The 27,506-nt window shown below is 37.8% G+C and overlaps 1 protein-coding gene across 14 annotated transcripts; it reads left to right on the top strand.

The window, feature by feature from the left end:
* The first annotated feature begins 424 nt into the window (after positions 1–424).
* ndrg4 (NDRG family member 4) lies at positions 425–27,400 on the top strand. Of its 14 annotated transcripts, XR_013796539.1 has the most exons (19): positions 463–587; positions 2,064–2,137; positions 8,386–8,476; positions 9,456–9,593; positions 11,657–11,695; positions 16,040–16,145; positions 18,296–18,416; positions 19,069–19,131; positions 19,603–19,663; positions 19,750–19,893; positions 20,088–20,191; positions 20,310–20,366; positions 20,457–20,508; positions 21,727–21,774; positions 21,885–21,920; positions 22,213–22,264; positions 22,541–22,579; positions 23,581–23,808; positions 24,332–24,467. XR_013796539.1 is itself a non-coding variant. In XM_079603887.1 (18 exons), exons 2-18 carry the CDS (start codon positions 2,064–2,066, stop codon positions 23,733–23,735), a joined length of 1,380 nt encoding a protein of 459 aa, XP_079460013.1. In that variant the 5' UTR covers positions 463–587; the 3' UTR covers positions 23,736–27,400. The 14 variants fall into 14 exon arrangements, 9 of the variants coding, with proteins under 9 accessions (XP_079460019.1, XP_079460021.1, XP_079460014.1 ...); XR_013796538.1 differs by lacking the exon at positions 22,541–22,579 and having other exon boundaries at positions 24,332–24,921; XM_079603887.1 differs by having other exon boundaries at positions 23,581–27,400.
* Positions 27,401–27,506: the final 106 nt, after the last annotated feature.

Here is a 27,506-nt window from a genome sequence, read left to right as displayed (position 1 = left end):
ATTTTTAATCACTTGGGAGAACAGTTTCTAGTAAAAACTGCCTCGATGAAAGCTCATGCTGCCAAATTCATGCCTTCTCCCTGAAGTGTAAGAATTGCGTGTACAGAGCTGCCACTTGTGGTCTAATTGGACAGCCTTTCATCCTAAGCCTCCAGGCTTTACTCAATATCCCTCACTATTTCTTTCTCCTCTCTGTCTCCTTGATTCCTTCCTGTCTACCCTTTGCTCTTCTTTCAGTCCTCTCCTGTATCCAATTTCTTATCTCTCCGTCTCTCTCCTGTCTGTCCCTCTCTGTCCCTCTCTGTGATTGCTCTTTCTCTCTCCCTCCCTCTATCTCGCTCTCATCTGTTGGTATGGCTCAGGCTGCATCATCCAAGAGGACACGTGTTCTCTGTTTATTATAGAGCAAAAAGAGGGAGGGGGAGAGTGAGCGATCGAGGGAGGGTGGAACAGAGGTAGAGAGATTCACACAAAATAGCCCTGGTAGACAGCATCGCTCTGAAACGCACTCACAAGCAAACAAAAAGAGAGGCTAAACACATCAAAATCTTTTTAGACGACAACAGGAACACAGTCCTTAAGCAAAGGTAAGAAAGATCTCCTTAGTCATTGCGGTGATTGTTGTTAAAAGGTGCAAATTCGAAAGATCATTTAAGAGAACTCTAAGACATCTGTTGTTAGGTTAAGTTGACTACTTAGTTGTTTTGGTGCAAGGTGTTTGAAGATGTGGCAAATGGACAGAGCAGATCAAAAAGTGCCTCAACAATGGGCCTTGAGGGACTCCACCTCAGGAGAAACATTAGAGTCCCTGCTGAGAGTATTCCAGCGCTTGTGTCATAAGCTACGCTTCATAGTACCAGCCTCTGCATTGGCGTCAATGGATAGTCGACAGGTTAAATTTATTAACCCCACAAAATAACTGCGTCAGACAGGGACGCTTTGCCAAAAACAGCAAGCCAGTGGCGGTCCATCCAGACCACCCCTTAAATTCAGGGTAAGTCTATTAACAGGTGTCCTTTTCCCTTCATTGGAGTAATGCTATCTGCTATGGTGCTGAGATGTATCCGGGTCGGTGTAATAACTGATAAGCACAGCTATTGTTTTCTTAATCTCAATAACACTTCACAAAATATCTGACGCCAGTGTACCTGGTTGGGTGCCAGCTTGCATTGGGAGGCCAGGAGGGTCGTGGAACTTTCCAGGGTGGATAACTGGGACTTATCACGAGCCCTGACACTTTCAGCTTTAAAGGGGTGATGGATGATGTTGTTAGCCTTTGCCTAAAGATGAAAATATTTATGTTGGGTTTCAAATAAAACAGTTGTGGTTTAAATACAGCAAACGGCGACTGCCACACCTTTGGTTGACAACATAGCATGAAGCTGAATGATATATTATCTATGTAACTCAAAGGTTGGTGGACATTCAAGCAGGTAGTTTAATTACATGTGTGTGATCATTAAAGCTGCAAAGATGAATAACGTATATATGTGGCATGTTTTTTTTGTTTTTTTTAAACAAGTGATTAAAGAGTAAGTAAATATTTTAAGTAATATTTAGCCTTGTAATAAGAAAAATGGCATTACTGACGCAACTTGATGCAAGGCTGATCCCTTTTTTGTTGTTGCTACGTATCCCTGCAAGACAACAAGGAGATGCCCCCATTTCTACATTACATAATAATGCAACAGACGCCTTGGAAACTTTCCTGTCTCACTCTTTCAAAACCTACACATCCTGAAAGCCTTCCCTGTTAGAACTGTTGGACTGTTCCTCACTGAGCATGGAAAAATATTTTTTTAATAAACTGCATGTTTGCTTTACTCTAATAGAAGCTCCTAGCTCCCTTTATTTATATAAAGAATGTCATTTATAGAGGATTTTAAAAAAAAATGCCTGGAACATTTTTCAATAAAACATATCTTTAAAAGAGGCATGCCCTGGGACAAGTTTACATTTTAGTGTGCAGCACTCGGAGGGGGCTTCCTGAATACTAAGATTTTTCTGAATACCAAATATTGTGTATAGCTGAATTACAAATGGATCTTGTTTTGTACTGATAGATGGGACCCGGATTGTTCTGGAACTTTCCATCCAAGACTAGCTGCACGGTTCCACAGAGCCTGCTGCAGACAATGTACGTAGTTCCGCCTGTAACTCCGTTTTTTAGCATCCATGCCTTCATTTTTTGTTTGTCTCTTTGCTTGTGAATTCCATGGCTCGTTGCTGTCTGACCACCTTGATTTGTCGACCAATCACTGGACAATGGCCAAACAAGGTCAAGTGTCAAAAACCATCATTACTCAGCACTAGATCATTACTCATAATTCATTGGCCAATAGCTGTTGATTGTTCCAGCCTTGAGTCTGTGACCAATCCATTGATGTAGGTTTATGTGTCCAAGCTTATTTAATGTAAAAAGATTAATTTGATAATTTAGGCTTCATCAACTGTATAGGGATCTGAATTATGAGGTCTTGAATATATTACAATCAGTTGTTGCTTGAGTTATATGTTATTTGATAATAAAAAAATAATGTCCATATATGTTCCCTTCAGAGATGTGTATCGACCTTGATGTCCATTGTTTTGTTTTGGTGGCTTTGGTACTTTGGATGTTTTTCTGTTCAAAAGGGTTCTGAAAAACTTCTGCAGTCCTTGACCTCTAGTGCCCCCAAGCTTGTAATCAACTGAGCCACATGATACCAATTTCACTTTCATGAACAATAAATGAACAAAATTTCCATGAATAATTTGACTGCACATGATTGAAGAAAGCCATTATGGGTTTGATTGTATTATATTCTGACCTAAATAGGTGTGCAGCTGTGATAAAAGCCCAGGCCGAAGCGAAAAATCGCTTCATGAAAGCTTTTAGATGCAGGCTATTTATCAAAATGGAACCATTAATCTTTCAAGGAAAATGCACCTAACATCCATGGATTGGTTTCCTAGTGATCCATACAGTAGAAACCTGTTTTAAGGAAAGGTTCAGCCAGCTTACTGTACTTTTGGCCTAGGTAAAACAGCCTTATTGAGGACCACATACCAACTCACCTTCTGTCAGCCTGGCTTAGAGCACTAGGCAGCTCCTGATAAGAGGCAGTGTGAGGGGTTGGAAACATGGTTCATTCTGGTAATACAACACTATCAGGGCAGATAGCTGTTATTGACCCTTCGGATGTTAACCAGAATCCCTCTGGAAGTGTGAAGTGAGTTCTCTGAGGGATCAAGATTATGAGTTTTTTGAGCTCCACAGCTGCTTTTTATCTCAAGTTTAATACAAAACCATATTCTATTATTGTCTATTGGACTAGGGCAGTGTTTCCCAAAGTGGGAAATACGTCCCATAGAGGGGGCTCAGGGTTATAAAAGGGATGTGTGGCGAGGCCAAGGGATAGTGTACAGTCATCAGATTGTTGTGCAGAGAAACCTCTTCAGGGTGATATAAGACCCCACTGTGAAATTATCCCACTTATGTGGCTACTTGCCACATAAGTAAATATATGAACACAAAATGTTAATTTGACATTTTGTTACCTCAAGATGACTCTCAGGACCTGCTTGAATGGTCTGTTATCAGTTGTAGTTGTCATGGATTAACAGACTGCTAGATGGCGTGGTTAAAGAATCAGAATTGAGTAAAAATATAAAAGAACGATGCATGGTTCTAAGCATAGACAAGACTGTGAAAGTACTGTCGGTGCCAAATGTAAAGCAGGCTATGAATCTACTTCTAATGTCACAACTACCAAAACAATGTGTTTACACCAGATGCGAGCAGCCTGGTGTGACAAAAGCAAATAGAAAACCTGTGATGCGGTACACTGGATGCGGCACGACACAACAAATTCCCAACAGTAAACTGATGCCAGTTCTATTTCTGACATATTCCAGCAACCGCACAACTTCTGGCACAAAGGACAAAAATGTTTGTCCAGTGTAGACACCCCCAAGAAAAGAAAATATGATGAGGCATATCTCACTTTCAGATTCACCAGTACAACGGTGGGTAATAAAGAGACCACATTGTGTTGTGTGTCTAAAATATTTGCTTCTGACGGTATGAAGCTGAAAGATGCAACTTCGAGACTTCACATCCAAACACGAAGAGAAGCCCGTTGAAGCTGTAGTTCTGTATTAATTACAATGTTTCAATATGTCCTTAACTCAATCTGCTTGCAATCACATCATTCTCTCGTGGGCACAGTTGATTGGTTCCTGCTGTATCAATAGTCATTGTGCTCGCAGCTCAACATTTGCTGTAGCAGTTGCAGCTCACTTTCAGAAACCCTCCACCTTCCCCTGCTCCACCTGAATAGATCAGCAGCATGTCTTACTTGCTCACAGCTGCGTGTCGCGCATGTATTGGCAGTAGCAAGTCCTGTACTTGCTCTGAAGCAGCAGCAGCAGCAATAACTAAAAGCAGCAGCAATAACAGCAGATCTATTCCGCCAAGACAAAACATATCAACATGGTCATATCCATTACCTTGCCAAACACTCCTAGAGTTGTCATGACATAAATATTTTTCGCTGCAAAAGGTGGGCCTGGCAGAAGAAGTTTAGGAATCACTGGACTGGGTGTGCATCAGTTTATGATTGTAACGTTCCTGGAACAGTCAGTGTAAGGGTTACGTGAGCTTGTTTTATTCCCATTTGAGTATTTTCTGTTTCATCTTCCATCAACCTCTACATTTGAGCTTATAAAGTGGTTCCTTATAAGAATATTGGGCTTGAAAAATATATATACACATTAGAAGAACAAGAAGATCATTCATTCTATAAAAACACATAGAAAATAAACTTAGCAATGATGCCAAGATAGGTTTTAGTGTGTAAATGGAGGATAGTTTATTTGCCTTGATGTTTTAATTTTTCCAGACAGCAACAAGTGCTTTATAAAAACAGCTATAGCTCAGGTCTTCTGCTGATTTCTCCCATATTTCCACATTGACATAAATTAATTTATTTTTATTTCCTGGTATATATTTGATTCTGCCAGTATGTGGGTGGTACTTAGCACTCTCTACACCTTGCTTAAGCAGCCATTTTATATCTATTTACCTTGATAATGTTAGCATCCAAATGGCTAATTCAAACTTTGATCACTTGTATAACCTAATAGCGATGCCAATGAGACTGTATTGCTCAACTTCTTGACAGCTTTGTGCCAAGATTTTTTGCCTGTTTTGTGTTTAGAGAATGACTACAGAAATCCGTCTGACATAGATTTAGTTGTAACATATATTTTTCTGTGCACAGCATAAACACACATTGTCTTGTCCTAACCCAGTTTCCAGGTATTGATGGGATTCTGTATATCAGGTCAGACCCTTGCCTTTAAACATATTTATTGATTTGGTGTCTGGCATATTCTCTTCCAATAGTCATTCTGTTGTCATATTCCCTCATGCACTCTTTTTTTGTCACTGGGCCAGGTCATATGGGCCCTGGCTGATGTTGTCTGCTCAATCTCACTCAATATGTGAAGTCTAACTAGATAAATGGCCAACATTCTCTAAACGTGTCCATCTATTTTAGTGACTCCAAACTCTAGTTTTTTTCTTCTAGTTCAGATTAGTAGTGAAGCTGTCGAAAAGGATAAAGGAAAGTAAAGGTTATCCAAATCCGTGAAGATTGTCTACTGGCATTACTATAGGTTACCATGGCAACACTGACAGGGTACAGAACCCACAAAAAATAAATCTCTTTGATATGGTTGGCTACAGGTTGGTTTTTGACATGAATGTATTAGTTCCCTGTACTTTCATTTTTATTACAAGAGAACACTAAAGTTGTTGATTAAGAACTAATTTAAAAGAAAATGTTATATTTAACCCATAGAAAATGTGACTTAAATATTATAGACCTAAATTATATATCTACATTGACCATAAACCATGGACCAATACATTTGTAGCCAGTTATTAGTGGTGCAAGGTTGCGATTACTATCAAGATCATACTTAAGATTTTAGGTTTGTTCAAATCTCTAAATCTAAATATTAAACTTTGGCACATAACTCTTTGTTTAGGTACCTCAAATTGTGCACCTTGATTTGAAGAGGTGTAGAATTACTTTTATAAGCAATTGGACTTAACATTTTCACCTGGTGAAGAAAATGTGTGAATAAAAGAGTTGAATAAGGGACCTTCTAGTGGGGGTGGGTTCTGTTGACTTCAGCTAGTGAACAACCACATGCCACATGCTAGAAAATACTCGGAATACCTTAGCAACCACATAGCAATGGTAGTTGCGTGGAGCCACTGGCAAGCACCGCTCATGTTCTCTTTAGAAAGAGTCAAAATGTAGCTCTATTATAGTATACCAAAACAGAGTGCTAATGATTATAATAATGATCTGAGAAAGGTCAGTACACGTGGGGGAGGAGGAGGGAAGATGAGATGGATCTACCGAGAAAATTGTGACAGAGAGGAAGGGAGGGAGGAAGAGAGGCCAATTGAGGGTATTGTGGTCATGTCTAGACCTCGATATAATCAACTCATGGGAGGTGTTATGCAACCAAAATAATCATTCCCTGCAGGGCTTTGAATCATTCTATCCATTCACATCCGAGAGTTTGATTTACACTGCCCATGATTCCAGGACTATGACTTTTCTGTTGGCTTTTGAATTAAACTCAGTTATTGTTTGACTCTTCTGAGAGAAGATTATATGTCAAAGTTCTCTGTCATCTCTTGGGTAAAGGTGGCAATAATCGGCACTAATATTTGGATGAGTTTTTTTCTTTTCTTTGTTTCTAATTCATGTTCTTGTTTATGAAGAACTCGTCCTCAAAGCACTTGTATTTTTAAAGATGCCAAGAAGGTTAGAAGGTGAAATGTAACTAAAAGATGTTAATGACTGTTGCTTCGCCTACATGTTTATGCTATCAATATTTCCATTAAGGTTGTAAATGAAGCCATTCATCATAATCTTTGTCTATGCTTTTGTAGAATTATTAGAGATTAGTAAATTAGCACTTGGTTGTGGAGGTGTTTGTTAGCTTAGCATCATGTTATTGAAATATCAACTGACACTGATGGAGCTTCCATAAGCCGACAACCCTCAGCTACACAGCTGGAGTTTAACAAGTAGCCTACCTAATGGAAAGGTACATCGTCTCATCCATCAAAAGATCCCTTGAGACAACCTGTGAGCTAGTGTCACAATTGGCGATGTGCTTCTGGCGATTGAAAAGTTTGTACCTTTTTCGTGTCATCCTGAATCTAACCACCAAACAACATTCAAGCCATGTTCACAATGCCACCTCATTATAAGTCCACAAAACCCCATACTCACATGCAGTTTTATATTGTTTGGAGCCAGATGGAAAATTCAGCCCTGCTAAAAATGCAGTTAAAACCAACTCCTGATGGTAGCTGGTTTTACATGTGGTGTGTCTCAATTCGCTCCCTAGTTCAGTACACTGCCCAGGTAGGCAGCCATTAGAATGTTGCAATGTACTAAAACATTCACTGCTTTGAAATTTCCAGCAAGCATAAGCTGCTTATGGCTGCTTATGGAAAATGTTGTCTTCTTCAAGTCATCAGAATAATGATGTTGCTGATACGATTTAATGCACAATGTCATAATCATGTTGTATGTAATTGAGTCATTAGTATCGTAATACTTATTGGATCAAGGACCAAATGCTTATGTGTTTATGGATTCTTTCCATAGAGAACTAGGGAGTGGAAAGAGACACATGGTTACTAGCTGGTCCAAGCAAGCTGGTTTAGGTGCCTGCCACACAGTGGGTCAGAGGTCCACCTAGTCCCCACCAGCTTATCTATGTTCCAAAACACAGCTTGATTGGTTGACAAGCTTTACCACCTTAAAGACCCGTGGGAAACCCGTGTTTAAAAAGTGCAGTTGTACATATTTCCTATTGAAACAGGAAGTTTAGGCAGGGCATAATGAAGAGATTACGTCAACAGGCTTTAGTAACTTCGCAGTTGTAGACCTACGCACTTGTTACCGTAATTTGCTACAGGTGGTTTAAGGGGGAGGGACATTTTGATTCTACAACATCTAACATCTGATTGGACAAAAATCTGTAGTGCAGGATGAGTCATTAACTTTTGTGGTCCATTTTGTTAGAATAAAAATTCTGTATCTAGTTAAAGTTAATTTATAACTTTTAGAAGTGCACTACAGTATAGATGACCTCAAAGCAGACATGGAGTAAAAGCCACAAAACTACAGTTTTGATATCATCGGGTCTTTAAGCTGGTGTGATACGACTGTATACATGGTTTGAGCAAGAGTAGTGCTGGCAATATTACAATATTGGAGCAGCAAGACAGATTTGATTGGATTAGGGTTTGCTGTCGAATAGCCTTGTTAATCTCAGGTGTGTGTGTTGCCATGGTGATTGCAGGTTGCTCTCCAGGATGGCTGGCATGAAGGATCAGCAATTCACTGAGGAGAAACCGCTACTGCCAGAATCCAGGGGACAGGAAACAGAGATGGTGAGTATGTGTGAGTGTGTGCATAGCTAAATATAGTAGACCGGTTAAAAACGTCTCCCTGTTTTTAGGCAAGAGTACAAAAACTTGGATGTGTGTGTTCTTGATAAATGATTTATCTATGCTCACCAAATACTGCATTTTATCTTAATCCACACATATGTTTTAAGCTAATGTGAAATGAAAAGCATGGCATGTCTTTAATGTCAGTAGAAATAATTGGCTTTAAAATATCAGTTAAAAATATGGGACACTGGCAACAAAGGGTGTGCTACTTTCTTGCTTTTCTTTAGAAGTGCTCTGATATTAAGAGCACAATTAATAATAGATATTTAAGTGATAGTACACCTGAAATCAATTTATATTTTTTTTTTTTAGCAATTCCAAGGGGGTCCTTGGCCCCTAAACATCAGTGCTCTGGACCTAATGATGCAATCTACTGTAATTCCTACCCCTTATCTAATTAAATCAATGTAGACAACCAAAAGCATTGGGTTCTTACAGCCATAAAAAGCTGAAAACATCAGGAAATTCAAAATGTTTAATTTTCCAAGCCAGGAATTGTATAAATTCTTAGATACACTTTACAATAATGTTATGTGTTCACATTAGTTCATTCATGAAAGCGACGAGAAACATCTATTTTACAGCATGTATTGGGTTATTAGTGTCTTGGTTTGTATTCATTTATAAATATTGGTAAATAAAACGTTACACAAATGAAAAGGATCTCAAGTGTAAACCCTAAAAAAAGATGATAAAAATCCTTATCAACTAATCACAATTTATTCGTCAAAGCTTGTTGAATGGATTGTTACAGTATGTCTGCTGCTTACTTTCCCACATATCGTACAGTATCTGATAATTTTTTTTCTTCAGCTTCTCACCTCCACCACCAAAGCATTGTCCTCCGATACTATTGAGGGCACTGTCTGCTGTAGTGTGCTGTAACTAGTGTTTGTGTCTATGTGTGATGTGGCAGGCTAAAGGACAGTGTGTGCACGTGCCGCTGCCCTGTGCTACGCCCTCCCCCCAAACGGCTCGCCCCCCAAAACGCTGGCATGCCATCGCCCGACACTGGCTCGGCCTGACGCGCCGTCGGACCAGCGGGTACTTCCCGGTAGGCTGATAACTGCACAGACCATGTCCACCCCTCCAACTAAGGGATACTAATTTTTGTCAAATCCTTAAATGCAATTATGATAATTGAATTATGATAATTATGAAAAGACCAAACAAGGCCTGATTTTCTCTCTACCCAAAAACCCATTTGGTTTCACATAGTGTGATGAGTACAACATACTGTAGAAATGTTCTTTTTGGCACAATATTTCATAAAGTACACACTGCTGATAAGCATTTGCAACATTTTAAGCAATAGTCAATAGATTTAATAGTATTTTTTTTGGCTTAAACTAATGGATTTTCACATGATAATAGTAGGCTATAAAAACAAGCAACAAGTAAGATTTGTGAATAACACTTAGGCTTTGTTCAGACAAACAGCAAAAATCTTTTTGACAAATCAGTAGTTTAAAGTCAGAACTTCAGAATATCACATGACATCTGATTTTTACTGATTCATTTAACTGATTTTCACAGATTAATTCAGGTTTTTGTTTATCAAATTTGATTTTTTTTTAAACATGACTAAAACGTCATATGTAAAGATTGGAAGTGCCAATAGTTGTGTCTGAATTCACTCCTTTATGTTAACAAATGGCATTCACTATAGTGAATGGATTAACAAGTGAATGATTTTGTACACAACATATGCATAAATGAGTAAATAGTACAGTAATGGCTCTGAATATGTTGTCATGATAGCATGATACCACACTCTTGTCTTTTAGCATTGTGCTAACACCTACATCATTGCTATGGCAACATATGCAGATTATGCTGGATATTGACTACACTGTCTAAACAAATAGATCACTTCCAAAATAGCATTGCTCAGGCTGGTATTAGAAATGCAAATCAGATTTATGTGCAATGTGGACAAAGCTTTATAACCTGAAAACTTTATAAGTTTATAAGTTTCTTTATAAGAAATGTTTTATAAGTTTCAGTTCCTCAAAAGCAAAGTTGTTTACCCGTAAGGCTGTCCCCTTTTGAACTTCTGAGGTACTGCATTAGAGTTATTATCCTGAAAAAGAGTGACACCTGCTGGTCCGACATTAAAACAGCTTTTGCTTTTCTGCTGCCAACAGCTCTAACTGCATGCATTAACCTCTTTCTTTAGGTTCATTCCAGCTTCTGCCAATCTGCACAAGAATAACATAATAAGTTATACTTGCTTTTCCAAAATATTTGCTTTGTTTATATCTAGATCGTTTCTAACTCGTGTTTTCTTGCCTTTTCAGAAGAATGAGATGGATTTTTTTGTCATTCCTATAGTTGCTGTAGGGATACAATTGTCTGGCAAGAAGATGCAGTCCTGTTCTCAAGCTGTTCTTTTACACCATTTTTGTACCCATTTCACCTTTTTTTCTTTGCATGTTGTGTTCTTATTGTCTTTACTCATTAATTCTGAGGCTGGACCAGCAAAACACTTTACCATTATACTTCTGTGTATAATAGAGTTAAACAGGCCTCATATCAGCAGCAGTTTTTATCTTTCCACAAATAGCTGCTGATCTGAAGCCAGCTTAGCCACCCACATACTAACCAACCAATCATGTCTATAGTGAAAAAAACAACCAGTGGTGTAACTGAAGTACTTGAGAAATTATACTTTATTATTATACTTAGTATTATTTTGGGGCATTTTTACTGTACTCAATATAAAAGGAATACCTGCACTTTTATGCAATTATGTTTTACTCCTTAGAATTATATTTAGACCTTGAAAATACATATATCACTGGGTCATAGTGATTTAAATCTATATATTATACTTTCCAAATTCCTTACTTTCCAATTGTACAAATCAATTTCGCTTTCGCTCCAAATGTTTTTAGCTAGATAAAAATATGGTTTCTATACTTTAACTTAAGTATAATTTCTCAGAACTTTTTACACCCCTGAGAAAAACTCACAGTTCCAGTTTCCATCACAGAAACCCCTTTCTCTGTGACGGGACCTTGCAGAGTGTTGCTCCAAATGCTTATTTATTGTAATAGCGTATTAAAAACAAATGTACTTTGGCTTTGATGAACCTGACCTTTTGTGTTCCTTCAGGAAAACTGCGATACCTTTGTGGCTACAGGAGACTGGAAGGTACGGTGACTTTTCCCAGTGCATATGTGATGTTGACTTTATACTGCCCATCTGTGAGGGATTTTGAGCCATACATGTCAGATTCAAAATGGTGTGGTTGACATAGCGTCATTATTTATTTTTTGGCATTTGATTATTAAAGACAGCAAGACAGAAAACAAAGAAAGTGAAAGTGAAAATGAAAGACATGGCAACACTGCGATGACCTCCAGAGTAGATTCAATCAATATCCCCTTTAGAGCACTAATGGAAAAATGCAGTACCAGCCTGCTGGTTAAAACTGGTTGTTTAATTGTTCTGTGCCATATTGTTTTTTATTACAGATTTTGTAATTCACATAAATCTCTTTAAAAATTAATATGATATCAAATGGGCCCTTTAAATATGTTATGCACTCTGGTCTTATTGTGCAATAATATAATATATCCATTATATAACCAAGAGTTACACTCAGTTACAGAAATCAAATTGCAGTTGAAATCTGAGATAAAAGTTGAGGTATGAGAACTTTATCACCTCAGTTGTATCTCTGTCTCACAGTTTGCATAATTTCTTCACACCTCTAACAGAAATAGAACTAAATCACAGAATAAAAAATGTGAGAAATCCAAACAGCGGATGGGGCTGGAGATGATATAGGATTTGGAAGCTGCACACTCATCGAGTGAGAGGTTTTAATTGTGATGGAGAACGGATAATTAAATAGGTGTTTGGAAGTACAATATGGTTACCTAATGGCAAGCAAAGAAAAAAAAAAGAAAAAAGATGTACAAAGAAAGAAAGAAAGAAAAGATGACACTGAAAGTTAATAAACCAAACATATTTTGACTTTTGATGTGTTTACACAGCAACAGAATACGGTTGTCAGCCCTGTATTTGAGTCGTTCTCGTTTATATGGTATATGTTCACACAGTTATTTACGGGAGTAAGAACCGCATCAATTAACTCACCCGCACATTATCAGGACTCAAAACCACAATCTCGGAAAGCCCATATGAACGAAACTGGACTGGTCAACTAGTTGCCTGTCACGTCATACAGTGCAAGTAAGCCACTCTGTGCTGCACAAACACGTCTACCATGTGATGCGACGAGGTTTAACGTGTGGCTTCGGTAACTTGCTGTGATGGAGATATGAGCTGTGTCAAGGTTTTAGAAGGTTTCACTGTTCTCCACCAGAGCTATTTATCAATTTTGTGTGCCATGCGCGTTGAATCAACTCCACAACAACGACATACATTTATCCACTAACCATTCAGAATCGTTCGGTTGCATTCTAAAAGTTGTAACTTCTTCCGGAGTCTCTCCATCAGTGTCCGACTCCAGTTGGAACATGTGAGGCTGAACACCGCTACTGACAATTTCTGACATTTTGGCTGAGTGATATTCTCCAGTTTTGTTGTTGCCAGAGTATCCAAAGCACAAGCTCTAAAGGCTCCTGGAGCCTGGAGCAGCAGCTAATTTGCATTTAAAGAGACACAATTTTTTGTTTTTGCTCACAACCAAATAGTGGCACATTTGAAAACCTATAATAAATTATCTGTGGGGTATTTTGAGCTGAAACTTTACAGACACGTTCTGGGGACACAAGAGACTTATTTTAACTTCATCTTGTGAAAAGGGGCACAATTAGGTCCCGTTTAAAACAATGAACACAATCAATAGAAATGCATTTTCTTGTTTTTAAAATACAGGCTCTTATATTCTAAAAAATATTTTAGAAACAGAATTACACATCAGAAGATTAAATGGCTAATTTTATGATACATTTAGCTATTTAACTTGCAGTGAATTTAAGGTACATTATATCAGTTTACTACAGTATTTGCATTGGGATATGCGGGCAGTAACTAAAAAATGCTGTGTTGTTTCAACCCAATTTTGGGTCAAATATGGACAAACCCAAACGTTGGGTTAAAAACGTCTGGGTTTGTCCATATTTGACCCAAAATTGGGTTGAAACAACCCAGCATTTTTTGATACCAAATTGTAGTTGCCACAAATTTATCATTTCATTTGTTTGTACTAAAATCTGTTAGCACTTATTTGTGTGGTGTGATGCGGTGGGCAGTCTTTTTTGACAATGACAATGCAACTGTTTTTACATCTGTGTATAAGATCAGCAATTGAGAGGAAGAGATAGAGGTGGTGCATTTAAGCAAGACAGCAAAAGCCAAGTCAGCCACAAAGGGATTAATCTTGAACATACACAGATAAAAATACTCTCAAAAGACGCAGTCGAGTCTGCAGACGCTGCCACATACACGACTTGTGTCACATTGAGTGTGTTGCTAGAGCCTTGAAATATTTACTGGCATTTATTTGACCTGGCCCATTTTGCTCTGCGTGTTGTGTCTTTGTAATAATAATATTCAGATGATAAATTTGCTCATGTAGAAGCAGTAAATCGTAAATAATGACTAATTTTAAAAAAATCCCTATTCAGATAATCAAGCACTATATAAATTGCTATATAAATAAACAAAATGATTGAATAGCCATATTAAAGCCCTTTATGAGAATGCGGAAGATAAAGATAGATTTATCTTCACACAATAGATTTAGACTGACACAAAGCTCAGCCAATCACAGGCAGGCTTGTTTTGCAGTCAGCCAATGAGAGGGCAGGGGTGGGGTATGAAATGTACTGGGGGAGGGGACAGCAGCGCTGCAAAACTCGCTTGATGGGGAGAGACAAAGAGACGCCGTAGCAACTGCAGCATCTCTCTGGTTGCCTGCATCTGAGTCCTATTGCCCGGAGCGGACCTTGTCTTCTGCTGCTCATATACTCCTTTAAGCAAGCGTACACAATCTCTAAAGAGCCATGCCGGAGTGCTGGGATGGGGTGAGTGGGATATCTGTGATTACAGGAATGTAAATAGAGAGTAAGAGAGACAATGCTTTCGTTTTGCTAATAATAAACAGCTAGAAATGGTTTTATAACAATTTGTTGGCTGTATTATCATTCTTAGGTGTTTGGATAAATTGTTATTTACTTGATTTGCCCTGTGGTCAGAAATAACTAGCTTGACCTACTGAACCGATAATTGTGAAACAGTTCCACTGTTGCATATTTATAATAATGTCAAACTATTTTAATTTATAATAGCTAATTATTATACACCCCCCCCCCCCCCCCACACCACAAAAAAACATTAAAAAACGGAATCCTCTTAACAATTGAAAATAAAAATAATTAATAGTAAAAAAAAAAACTACCAAGAAAAGAAAAATAAATAAGAAGAATAAGATATAGACACTAATTGTTTCATCTTTTAAATCATGTATTTGTGATGTTGGGATTCTGAGTTCTGCAGAAATGTCCAGTCATGTGTGAGGTGGCCATTTGCACTGACACACTAACACACTGACACGGGTGAAACGTGCGCTCTAATGTACCCCCGCAGTAACCTGGCGTGTGTGTTCAGAAACCAATGTTTGTGCATGTGGTATTGATGGTAAATCTTATGTCTGCACTTCAGTCTAATAATACAAATCATCCTACAAGGACAAATGTGTGACCTTGAGCAATACAAATGAGCAGCTACAAGAGGATTTCTTGAGAGATTATGCTGCTTTACTATTTTCTGCCCCATATTTGCGTAGCATTGTGCTATATAGGTCAACATTCCTATTTATCCTATCAGTGTTTGTTGAATATTATCTCCCTAGAAAACATGCTCATCGTTTTGCGCCAGTGACAGCTTAATTTTGACCTAAACACAGAGAGACACAAACAGCTGCACTAAACTCACACACACAGACCATTGGCATCTGGTCTGACCTTCCATGATTTTTCCAACATCAAAAACACTAAATGAAAGGTTCTTAAACCCCACAGGAGATTTATCTGCATAATGCTGTCTGTGAGGTGTCTGCTGGGATCTGTGCATAACTATGGAAAGCTATGCTGAAATAATCCTCAGGACAAGAAAAAAATCGCACACATACATTCATCGCTCTTCTGCTTGGACAGATAAAGTCTGAGACTAAATGTGGGTCAGATTAAAATGCCATTGGAACTGCCAATTAAAAGCTTGTTACGTGACCGTGTGCAGTCAATCTGAGATCAGAGATGCTTTATGATAAATGAATTACCGCAGTCTTGTTTTTAACCCTTGTGACTGTTGGTTGAATTGATTTTTTCACTCCTTGCTAAAATTTTTGCAGTCAATTATTGTAACTACAATAAAAGTGTTCATTGTTTTAGCTTGTATTTAGCTACAACATACAGGCTGAAATCAGGGGCCTATTTCAACCCAATGTCAAAAAGTGGACATTGGGAAAAGTCTGGACCTTCTCAGACTGTTTGCTGAAATCGCTTTTTGTTGTTGTTGTTGTAGGAACATGACATTGAAACCCCTTATGGGATGTTGCATGTGGTGATCCGCGGGGCTCCCAAGGGCAACAAGCCAGCTATCCTTACCTACCATGATGTTGGGCTCAACCGTAAGTAAACAAAGTTGTTTGTGTTTGTTTGAACAAAGGTAAACTACACCCACATTGCTCTCCAATAATACCCAAAGCAATACGCACTGCACCATTTCAATCTTGGTACAGCATCTGTCTCCACGCATTGACCTGAAGTTAATTTCCCCATCTTCACAACCAAAAAGAGACGCTTGTGTGTTTATGTGTGTACTCTGCATATGTGCGTGTTCAAAGAGCAGGCCTCTGGAAGTAATGTGTGTGGGCTGTGATCAGAGCTGTAATTTGGATGCCAGCTGACTGCAGTTTATCAGTTCTCTTAACCGACTGCATGCAGTGTGCGATGAAGCTGATCTCAGGTGGCAGGTGATCAGCGCCACATATGTGATAAAAGCTCAGGCACAAAGGAATTATTTATAAAAAGACATACAAGGCAAAATAGGCACAGATATGGCAAACTAGATTGAACTTGATCTTTTGTTTATTTGTAGTTATTTAGAATATTTATATTTCATATTATACTATATATATATATATATATATATATATATATATATGTATATATATATATATATATATATATATCGTTTTTTTCAATAATTTATATATAAATTATGTATTTGTTAAAATGCATGTATATTGCATTGATTTAATACTTACATTTATATAATATATAAATGATTATATATGTAAATAAATATAAATAAAATGCTATATAAAATGGTCAGTAGAACAAAGGTCGCTATTGTCCTTGATTTTGAATTCCACATTCTGTCAATGTCAACCTTGGCCGAGAGCTCTTCTCATCACTCACAGTATGGCTTCCTCTACTGCTCCTCTCTCCATCCTCTTTCCACCTAATCCCTTCCTCTCCTCCTCTCCATATCTGCCCATTTCTCATTATCTATTCCTGAAGTGTGTTATTGTCTGCCAGTTCTTCTATGCAGTGTGAAAACAGAGAGAGAGAGAGAGAGAGAGAGAGAGAGAGAGAGAGAGAATATGTAGGTCATAAAAACATACCGATCATGCAGTGTTGGGGAGGGGAGTGGGCAAGGTCAGCACTGCGGCATAGAGTAACTCTGACTCTCCTCTCTGCTGCAGACACATGTATTAGTATGCATGGCCATCGTTCCATCACAAAACATGACTCAGAGAGAGAGAGAGAGAGAGAGAGAGAGAGACATTGACCACCGACAGGAAACACCGACTGGCCTATATAAAAAATGCCAAGTGAGCAATACAGCTGGTAGGGAATGAAAAAAATGGGTTCATTCACTAAAGGATAAAAACTTGAATATGATTCATACCACAATGCAGCACCTTTAAGAATGCAAGTTTTTGGGTTAAAACCATGAGGAGGGTCAATATTAGAAATCCAGTTTCGGAAGTTAGTAGATCATTAAATCCATTGAAGGAACAGTGCGTCTAAAAATAAAAAATCTTGTCATTATTTACCCATCTTCATGTCATTGCAAACCTGTATGTTGTATTCTTGTTTTATTTATTTATAAAAAAAAAAAAAAAAAAAAAAAAGGGGGGGGGGGATTCAGAAGACTTATAATACTGCACACAGGTTATATGGATGCCTTCCAAGATTTCTACTTTTGTACTCCACGGAATAGGTAACAGCATATGGGTTTGGAACAACATAAGGATGAGTCAGTATTTTGGTCAATCTATTCCTTTAAATAAACTTGAAGACCTGCCAAAATACCATTTGATGTTGATTAGGGAAATGGCATGATCTAAAATGAGTTATTAGTGCCGCTTGAGCAGTTAGCTAGAACACTGAAGTTGTTTTGTTTGTTCATTTTATGATCTAAATAGGCCAATGATTCTGGCAAAAGAGATTAGCGGAAAGAGAGAACGAACGAACGAACGAACTGTCCCAAATTTGAAGTATTCTTTTATAATCAGTAATGTTATATAATGTACGACGTTATGAAAGGGGATCCAATGGAATCTGGGATAACAATGTATTATATGGTTGTTGGAGATGTACCATGTAAATACCACAGGCACAGTATAGCAACATAATCTTTCTGTACCATGTATGGTACAGTATATAGCCTATCAAGGTACCACACTATATGATACCATCATTTTACAAAGGTAACCACACAATACGTTTTTGTAAAGGCTACAATGTCTTGCTCTCTTTCTCTAAACAGACAAGCTGTGCTTCAACACCTTCTTCCACAATGAAGATATGCAGGAGATCACTAAGCATTTTGTGGTGTGCCACGTGGATGCCCCAGGCCAGCATATTGGTGCCCCCCAGTTGCCACAAGGGTATGATGAACACAAACATTAACATTTATACACCAGTATTAGCCATTTTACGCACAGGATATGTAAGGAATATGTAGACATTCAATCAATTTGGAAAAATAATAATTTTAGTTCAAAACTGTCACTGCAACAACCTGCTACAATCTTCTTTAAATAAAGACCAACCTTGTATGTATTCCAAAGCATTAATTACAACCATTTAAGTTCAGATCTATGCTCAAAAAGGCAGGTGACAGGTTAAATAAATAAATTATTGTATTGTAATGTCGGTTACTGTAGGCTACACATTATCCCACTTATTGCATGACTACTCGCCAAATAAATATGTGGACTTGAAAATTTTGATTTGAGTTGAAATTATTTTATAATCTTACCTGTAGGCTATATGACCTTGAAGCATCTGTGAAAAAATGTGCAATGTACTAAACAGTTGTCCTAGCACCTCGAACAACTCGTCAATATTACTGTAAAATTATTACTATTTTCACTACATTTGATAACTGAGACACAAGATGGCGCCAGTTGCGTTTGAAGTGCATGAGTTCACGGAGTGAGACGATGAAATTAGCGCCTGAATGCCGCGATTGACCAATCAGAATCAAGTATTCCAGGGAGCCATAATTCATGTATTTTTATTTTATTTTTATCCTAGGTATCAGTATCCCACCATGGATCAGCTAGCTGGGATGCTTCCTAGTGTGGTGCAACATTTTGGGTGAGTTATATTACACTTATAAAGTTTAAAAAATCAAGTTTTTAATGTGGTTAATATGTCTGTGTTTTTAATAGGTTATGCATTAAGACAAACCATGTCTGATAACATAGTCAAGCAAAAGGCCAATCATTTTAATTACCGTTATGTGTCCAACATTGTAGAGAGCGATACAAAACTTATTACCACTCTGATACATTGACTTGTAGACAAGCCTGTATGAGTGAGTGGAGGCTGGGCTAATTTGCATATCCATGGTTCCACATACTAAATTAAACAAGGGTGTAGAGTTACATTAAAGCTATTTTAAGTCATGAATATATATATTTTTTTCCACAGGTCATTTTGGTGATCAAAGATGTGTTTTAAGGGACAACATTATTTGACTATAGGGGACTTTAAATATAGGCTGTTATGCTAATGTAATGATAACCTATTCCTAATATACATTACTCAATGTTCACTTTTCTATAGCTTCAAGAGCATTGTGGGAATTGGAGTCGGGGCTGGTGCCTACATCCTCGCCAAATTTGCTGTTAGTATTAAATCTCAGTTTTTTATGTTGGCCAATGGTCTTTTCATTCACATTTAGTGCAATTCAACTGTGCTTTCTACACGCAGCTTATTTTCCCTGATCTTGTGGAGGGTCTGGTTCTACTCAACATTGACCCCAATGGGAAAGGATGGATCGACTGGGCTGCTACAAAATTGTCTGGACTCACCAGTGCTTTACCAGACACTGTCCTGGCCCACCTCTTCAGCCAGGTAGAAATGATTCTACATTTCTTATGTTTCACTATGGATACACAGAGAAACCTTATAAATAAATCATAAGAATTAAAATAATAGTAAATACATATCTAAGACTTGAATTCTAAAGTATAAATGCCAATGTTAAATTGATATCTCAAGCTAAATATTTAGCTACCATAACATGTATTATTGTTTTTGAATTACAGGAAGAGCTTATGAACAACACAGAAATTGTGCAAAACTACCGCCAACAGATCAATAACACCGTCAACCAGTTTAACCTACAGCTCTTCTGGAATATGTACAACAGGTAACTGCACACCACCTCGCTAATATGTATACAAAGTGATACATGCATGCATTGAATAGAAATACTGATTTGGTAAAAAAAAAAAAAACATGACATGACATGGATTTTTTTTCCCCAGCCGCAGGGATTTGGAAATGAATCGCAGCGGCTCTGTGCTAAATGCTAAGACCCTGAGGTGAGGACTATGTTAATTTGACTCTGACTAGTAGTCACATTTACATTAACCTGTGTGATCAGACTAAATTCTCAATTCTCATTCTTGCAGTTGCCCGGCCATGCTGGTCGTTGGTGATAATGCTCCGGCTGAGGAAGGCGTGGTGAGTCTTTGTGTGTGATATTTAGGGAGAAAAAAGATTTAATCCTGTTCATTTCATTTTCATCGTTCATTTCAAATTTTCTTCTTCCAACCAAACGTCCTCCTTTCCGTCTTTCTGTCATAATTGTCGAACGAGTACGTATTTTGTAATTCAGAGACAGGTAAATCCCTTCTGCATGTGCATTCCTTTCTCTTCCTTTGTTTTGCTCCCTCTTTTTCCATTTTTCTCTCGGGAGCAGATGGCACCGGCCCCAGGGTTGATCTCCCGGGCTTTGCCAGCTTTTGTGCACTGGATATTTTTAACTCTGTGCCATGGTCCTTTAATCTAACATATGAAAGCTGGGTCAGTGCCCCATCACATCTAATCAGACACACAGGGTGAGAGATGAGGAAAAAGAGGGACACGGTAAAGGAGGGGATGAGATGGATGAGTGAGAGGTAAATGGATAGAAGAGATTTGAGTAATTTGGGTCAAAAGGAGGAAGATGAAAAGGAAAAACAGAAGAAACAACAGAAGGATGAGTGAGAGATTAAGACGAAAAATAAATAAATAAAGCATGGAAAATTCTGGGGGGAAAAAGACAGCTCAGAAAAGCAAGATGTTACCAGTGAAATGTTTGGACGCACCTACTCATTTCGGATTATTACAATATTCCCAATCTATAATTATTATTAACAATAATAATAATATTAATTGTTTGGTTTTACTTCAGTTTCTGGTCTAAATCATCCATATCTTAAATGATTAAAAATCTATAAAAGTGATATATATTTAAATATATTGGTTGAGGGAAGTACACATAGAGGAAAGATGGGTTCCCACCATCAGTATCACATCCATTGACTAATGCAGACACTTGTGGCGGAAGTTTTCATTAGAATCGTGAACATGTTTAAAAGTGGGCACCTATCCCATTCCAAAAGTGTCAGCGGTGGTCCGAACAGAGCCTGCAAACAAATGCGTCTGCGCAGCTGTCTTTCCTTAGTGCTGGAATATGACTCATCTCTGCAGTGCCGCTGTAACTGGGTCAGACCTCAAGAACACATACGTAATCTGTATATATATATATTATATATATATAAATATAATCTCCTCCCTCCATCACACCATTTTCCTTCCCATCATTCAACTGCCAACTTAAAAAACTCTGTAAATGCCCTGATACATTCGTACGTTTACATGTATGTTAAAAACAGTATAAATGCTTTCTATTCTTAGGTTGAGTGCAACTCAAAGCTGGATCCAACCAACACCACATTCCTGAAGGCAAGCGAACAAACATACTGTAGAAACAGAGGCAAAACTTTTCACTTTGAACATTTTGGCACATACATTTTCAGAAATATATGATAAAAAATGTATTTGGTTTGTTTCAGATGGCCGATTCAGGCGGAATGCCTCAAATTACACAGGTGAGACTGCTTGATGTGTCTGATCTCAGATCAGACTTTAACAAATAGTCCATAACAATGGTGACCCAACACAGTACCAGGATTTTTATTGCACAAAAGTAATAAAAATGTCCTTAGAATAAAATATTATTTTTTATATATAAAACAAATACGGAAAAACTTAAGTTAAAACTAAATTCAAACTGAATTTTTATAATTTCATGATCTCAGCAGCCAATAAAATGCTGTAGAAAAAACACGTGACAGTCCTCTGCATTTGAACCTGAAGTCTCGATCATACTTTTTTTTACAGCCTGGAAAACTAACAGAGGCTTTCAAGTACTTCCTGCAGGGAATGGGCTACAGTAAGTCTAATTCATTTAATTGTTAATCATTTTGACTGTCAATGTATTTACTAACAAATGTTTCAGGGCAAATCAGCACCAAAATCAGTTCATCGAATGTTTCTTTCTCTGCCAAATGTAAACTGATCTAATATTTTCAGTGTGTCCTTTCTCCCATGTGTGTCTTTATCCCATTTTGAGACAGTTGTGAGTGTATGCATGTAAATAAATGTCTGTGTGGAGAGGTTGTATTTGTTATAATCTGTACTGTATGTGTATTTTCCTGCCCTTTCTCAGTTGCTTATGTGAAGGATCGGAGAATGAGTGGGGGGCCAGGTACTTCCTGCTTCCTGTTCACGCCTGCCCTCTTCCTCATGTAGATGATACATGTAGTTTAGTCTTCTAATCCCTTGCTTTTTTGATTGGCCTTGATTAATTTATGTATTTGTCCTTCCCAGACTGACATTTCCATTCATGCATTATTTCCTTTATTGATCAGTGATTTTTCCTCTGGAGGAAAAATGTGCTTTGAATGCGCTCTCAAGCTCTCTGCATGGCAGTTATTTGAAAACATAAACTTATAGACTAAAATAACATTAAATATATTTTTTAGTAATTATTTAAAAAAGTTTAAAATATATAAAAATATGCACCCTTTTCCTAAAATTTCACCTTTAAACGAGCGTTCGTAGGCTGCAAAATCTTTTGTATTTTGTGTATTTTTTTATTTTTTATATTTATAATATTTCTATATTTTTACATACGATTTTCTGTTTCAGATTTATTAGAATGAGTGTGAAGTCAATGACAATAATTTCCAGTACGAATATCTAAACATGAAACCAGACACAATTACTTGAGGAGCAAATATGCATAATATATATATTTTTTTCTTTTCATGCCCTATTCACAAAATGTTTTTCTTGTTTTGATCAAAAATCAAAATGGTTGGTTTATGTTTAAAACAAGGGGAAATATTCAAATGGGGTAAGGGAAGTGAAATCTGAAATGAAAATATGTAAATAAAAATGAAATTGTTTGTTTAGATATTGTTTTTTTACTGAAAAACAAGAAAAATAATGATTAAGAAATTGACTTTTTGCATTGAAAACATGGGCATTCAGATATAAAGATTATTATTGGATATTTTTTAGTTGGATTTGAGTCATTCTGGTGTATTTGCGGTGGAATGTTATCAGCTTGAGGCTGAAATTATTCTCGACCAAAAGTTCAAGCATGTCATCCCTGCCTCCTCTGCAACACATCATGCAGCCCAGATGAACTTCCCTGTGGATATGAAATGACTATTCATCTCTCTTTCTCTCTTTTTCTCTCAGTGCCTTCGGCCAGTATGACCCGTCTTGTTCGCTCTCGAACAGCTTCTCTGACCAGCGCCGGCTCCGTGGATGGTTCTCGCAACCGCGCATGCACAAACTCAGATAGCAGTGAGGGAGTTGGGCAGGTCAGCCACACCATGGAAGTGTCCTGCTGAACCCTCGTGCACTGTCTCACAAGCACACATTTAGAGAGACGTGGCATGGAAGGAGAGCGTGAGAAGAATGAAGGTCTCATACTGCTTTCATTCTTTCTTTCTCAGCCATTTTCTATGTCCCTTTCTCTCAGATTTTCAGTGTTAGCCCTCATAAAGGATTAGTTCATCCAGAAATGAAAAATACTTTCATTATTTAAACACCCAGAAGTCTTCAAAAGCCTGTCTGACTTTATTTATTTTGTAGAACACAAAATTATATATATATATATATATATATATATATAGTCCAAGCTACTGTTTTCCAAATAATGAAAGTGAATGGTGATCACGTCTTGAATGAATTGGCTTCAGAAGACTTGACTTGACAGGTCATATGCATCACCTTTATGATGCTTGCATAGTGCTTTGTCGCTTTAGGAGCACGACAACTCTCGGTCCCCATCCATTGAATGGAAGAGAGCAGCTTGGACATTCTACTAAACATCTGCTTTTGTGTTCCACAGAATAAAGAAAGACATTGAAGAAGGTTTTTATTTTGATATGAACTTTTCCTTTAACCTGTAAAAATTAAGACTTGCTATCATTTTCCTCTTCAGAACAGTGTTTGGTTTCCCCCAATTTTGTAACACGGATACTTAACGCTCAATGTGTCAGTGTTTCTGCACCCTTCGCTTGCTGCCTCCGGCCTTCACCTTCTCCTAAGACAAAACTACAAGTCCCATCAGCCCTTGCTCTCACTCATTCCTGTCCTATGACAGTCTTTGAGGAGTAACTGATGGATTGGGTCGCATGTAGGTCCTGAGGAAGAGGACGAAACAAAGCAAGAGAAAGAAGAAGGGAAGTGTTCTTAAACCAGAGGGTGATTTACATTTGTGTGAGTGACATTTGTAACCGTGTTATGCTCTCCCTCTCAATTGTGAACGAAATCAAAGCGATTGTATAGTGGAAGAGGGCGACAATCTCATAACCAGTAAACAGTTGCTTTCGGCTAATCATCTCAGCTCATTCAGTCATTGGGAGTGTATGTATCGCCTCATACTGTAAGGAAGTCAACCTTTTTTAGTTTTATTTGCATTGTTTGAGCTAAATTTGATGCCATGATTGGATTTCTTATTTGAAATATGTAAATGAAGTATGAAAAACAGTTTTAAACAGTTTTTCCCCATTAAAGTAGAAGCAGAAGTTGTATGACTTGACCACTGATTTGCCTTAAAGGGTTTTTGCCATGTTAGACTGCTTAATTTTGCCATTCACTTTCAAATCAAGTCTTACATCATAAAAGACAATAATATGGGCCCACACAAATACCCTTTTAGTGTGCACTCACTGTCATATAAAAGTGGCTTTGCCTGGGATTGTTTCTGTACAATCTCCTTTTTATAGACAATCAGCTTCTAACCCAAACCAAACCGGAACCATCGACTGAGGCAAAGCCTGTGTGATAGTGCTTTCAGTGCGTTAATGGTACAGAGTAAGGCCTCCCGCTTCCCTTACAGCACCCAGCCCCGCACGAAGAATATACCAAAGCTACTGATATAAATGCACACACGAATGTACACATACATTTTCCAATGAGGGCTGGGCTCTGCAAGGTAACAGAGCTTTTTTGTGCATATACTTGCACACACACTCAAAATTCATGTATACTCGCTCACACTGCTTGCAAATAAATGACACCGAAGGATTCACATGTATTAGAATCAAGCAATATTAAGTTATTTAAATATGATTGTAACTACAAAATGGAAGCTTGTTTCATAATTTAGATCTGCACATTCACATTTAGTTCTTTTTTGTGCTATTTTACAGTGGACCCTTTTCTCAATGGATCTTTTCACACAGCTCTTAGTCAACATAGTTGGGTAATCTTGAATGATGTGAATGGTAACTACAACAAATAATTGTTTTTGCATTCCACTTGACTTGAGAAAAAAAAAGCATTTCTAGCAAGAAAAAATGAGAGATTGATTACGGTGGTCAGAAGAAAGATATTTTCCGTCACTCCATCAGCCGTTGTATTAGAAACACTCACACATCAGCATTAACTAGTTTTCTGAAATTGAATGGCAAGTAATAGTGTTATAACATGACATTTAAAAAAAATGAAAATATAAAAAATGCTAGATTTGTGATGTTGATAACTGTGGGACGTGCCATCTCAGTGTGTGAAAAAGGTCCATTATTGGAAAGATCTGTTGTTGATGAATACAAACCGTACAAAATAATCAGAAAAAAGCACCACCAACCAATGATTTTTTTTTATAAATGAACAAATCAGCGGACAAACAAAATAAATAGGCAAATATATGATTGAACAAATAATTTATTGAAATTGAATTAACTTCCAGAGATGACTGACATGAGCTCAGATCTGATTGGCCGGAGCTGCTAACATGGGACTTACGAGGGCGAAGCAACCATTGACTTTCCATTCCACACTCGCTCTTTTCTGTCTTATTGAATGTCAGTTTTCCTGCAGCTTCCTCAAACAGGAAGTGCACAATTACAACTTTTCAGGGGTGTTTCCTGTGTGTTTGTCTGTAAGGGGCGGGGCTTTCTGGAGCATGTCGCTCCAAGCTCGGAATGTAGGGCAAATCCCACCCCCCAACAAACCCAACCCCCAAAAACAAGGTGCCCCGCCCCTCACAGACACTTCCAGTCGCCCCCAAAGGGCTATCGACCCAGGCAACGCATCGTGATCGACCTCACTCCGTGCAAAGCTGGGCGCAGTACTGTAGATACTGTACAAAGAGAAAGATGAATGCATGAAACGGAATAAACAGTGAATGTGAAAAAAAGAAAGAGAGGGAGAGATGGAACGAAAGGACCCATGCAGGGTGTTCAAAGCGGGAGGGTTAAAGACAAATTCAAAATGTCGACAGGTTTCCTCCTAAAGACTCAATAGACAAACACATGTTCTTCCCCAGTATTGATTTGCATGAGTTTTGATAATGCAACCTGGTGTTTGTGTTGTTTTCCTGATTTCCTGTCTGAAGTATGCAGTCATTAGCTCTTATTAAGCCCACCTTTCAAAGGTACATTTTTTCTCCGATCCCTGATCTCTGCCCGGGGGCCCTGAATGTATAATGTCCTTTGGAAGTGCTGTACAGTATTGTCGATGTGGCCGTGGCCCCATATCACCTTTACTCGAATCAGGGCTTGCACCAGTTTGACCTGCCACACCTGCCTTCCCTTTCAACCCTTACCTTCTCAGTCTATCTTCTACGCTGTAGATACTTGCTGTTTTTAGGACGTACATCTAAAAATAGGTCCGTACCACTATTGTCATGTGGAACTGTTATACTTTGGATTTTCCTTGAGTTCCTTTTTTTTATTATAATATAGTAATTCTTATTTAACCACGTGTTGCATCTCTTCTTGTGAGAATTCAATGAGTATTATTATTAATAATATGATTACAATTGTTATGATTAGCCATTGTTTTATATTAAGCAATAAGTTGTTGATGTTTTTTTTTCTGGAAGGGGGCTGGTTGTTACAAATATGTCTAAAGATACAGTAGGAGTCACTCTTAACCTGCTTTAACATAAGACAACTATGAAAAATAATGTGTTTATGTATTATGTACATCTATATACAAGCTGTCACTGTCTGTGTACTACAAATATGAACGTGCAACAAATAAAAATGGATATACAAACAGGATCTGGTCTTTTAGTTATTTTCTTGCAGCTTGACTTGTGTCGACTCCCAAGAAAGAAAATAAAACGCACGCACGCACACACACACACAAAATATATAAATCGTTCT

Source organism: Phoxinus phoxinus (genome assembly GCF_949152265.1).
Source record: "Phoxinus phoxinus genome assembly, chromosome: 25".
Lineage (NCBI taxonomy): Eukaryota > Metazoa > Chordata > Actinopteri > Cypriniformes > Leuciscidae > Phoxinus > Phoxinus phoxinus.
The sequence above is the reverse complement of the archived record's forward strand: the minus strand, read 5'-3'. Positions and strand labels throughout refer to the sequence as shown.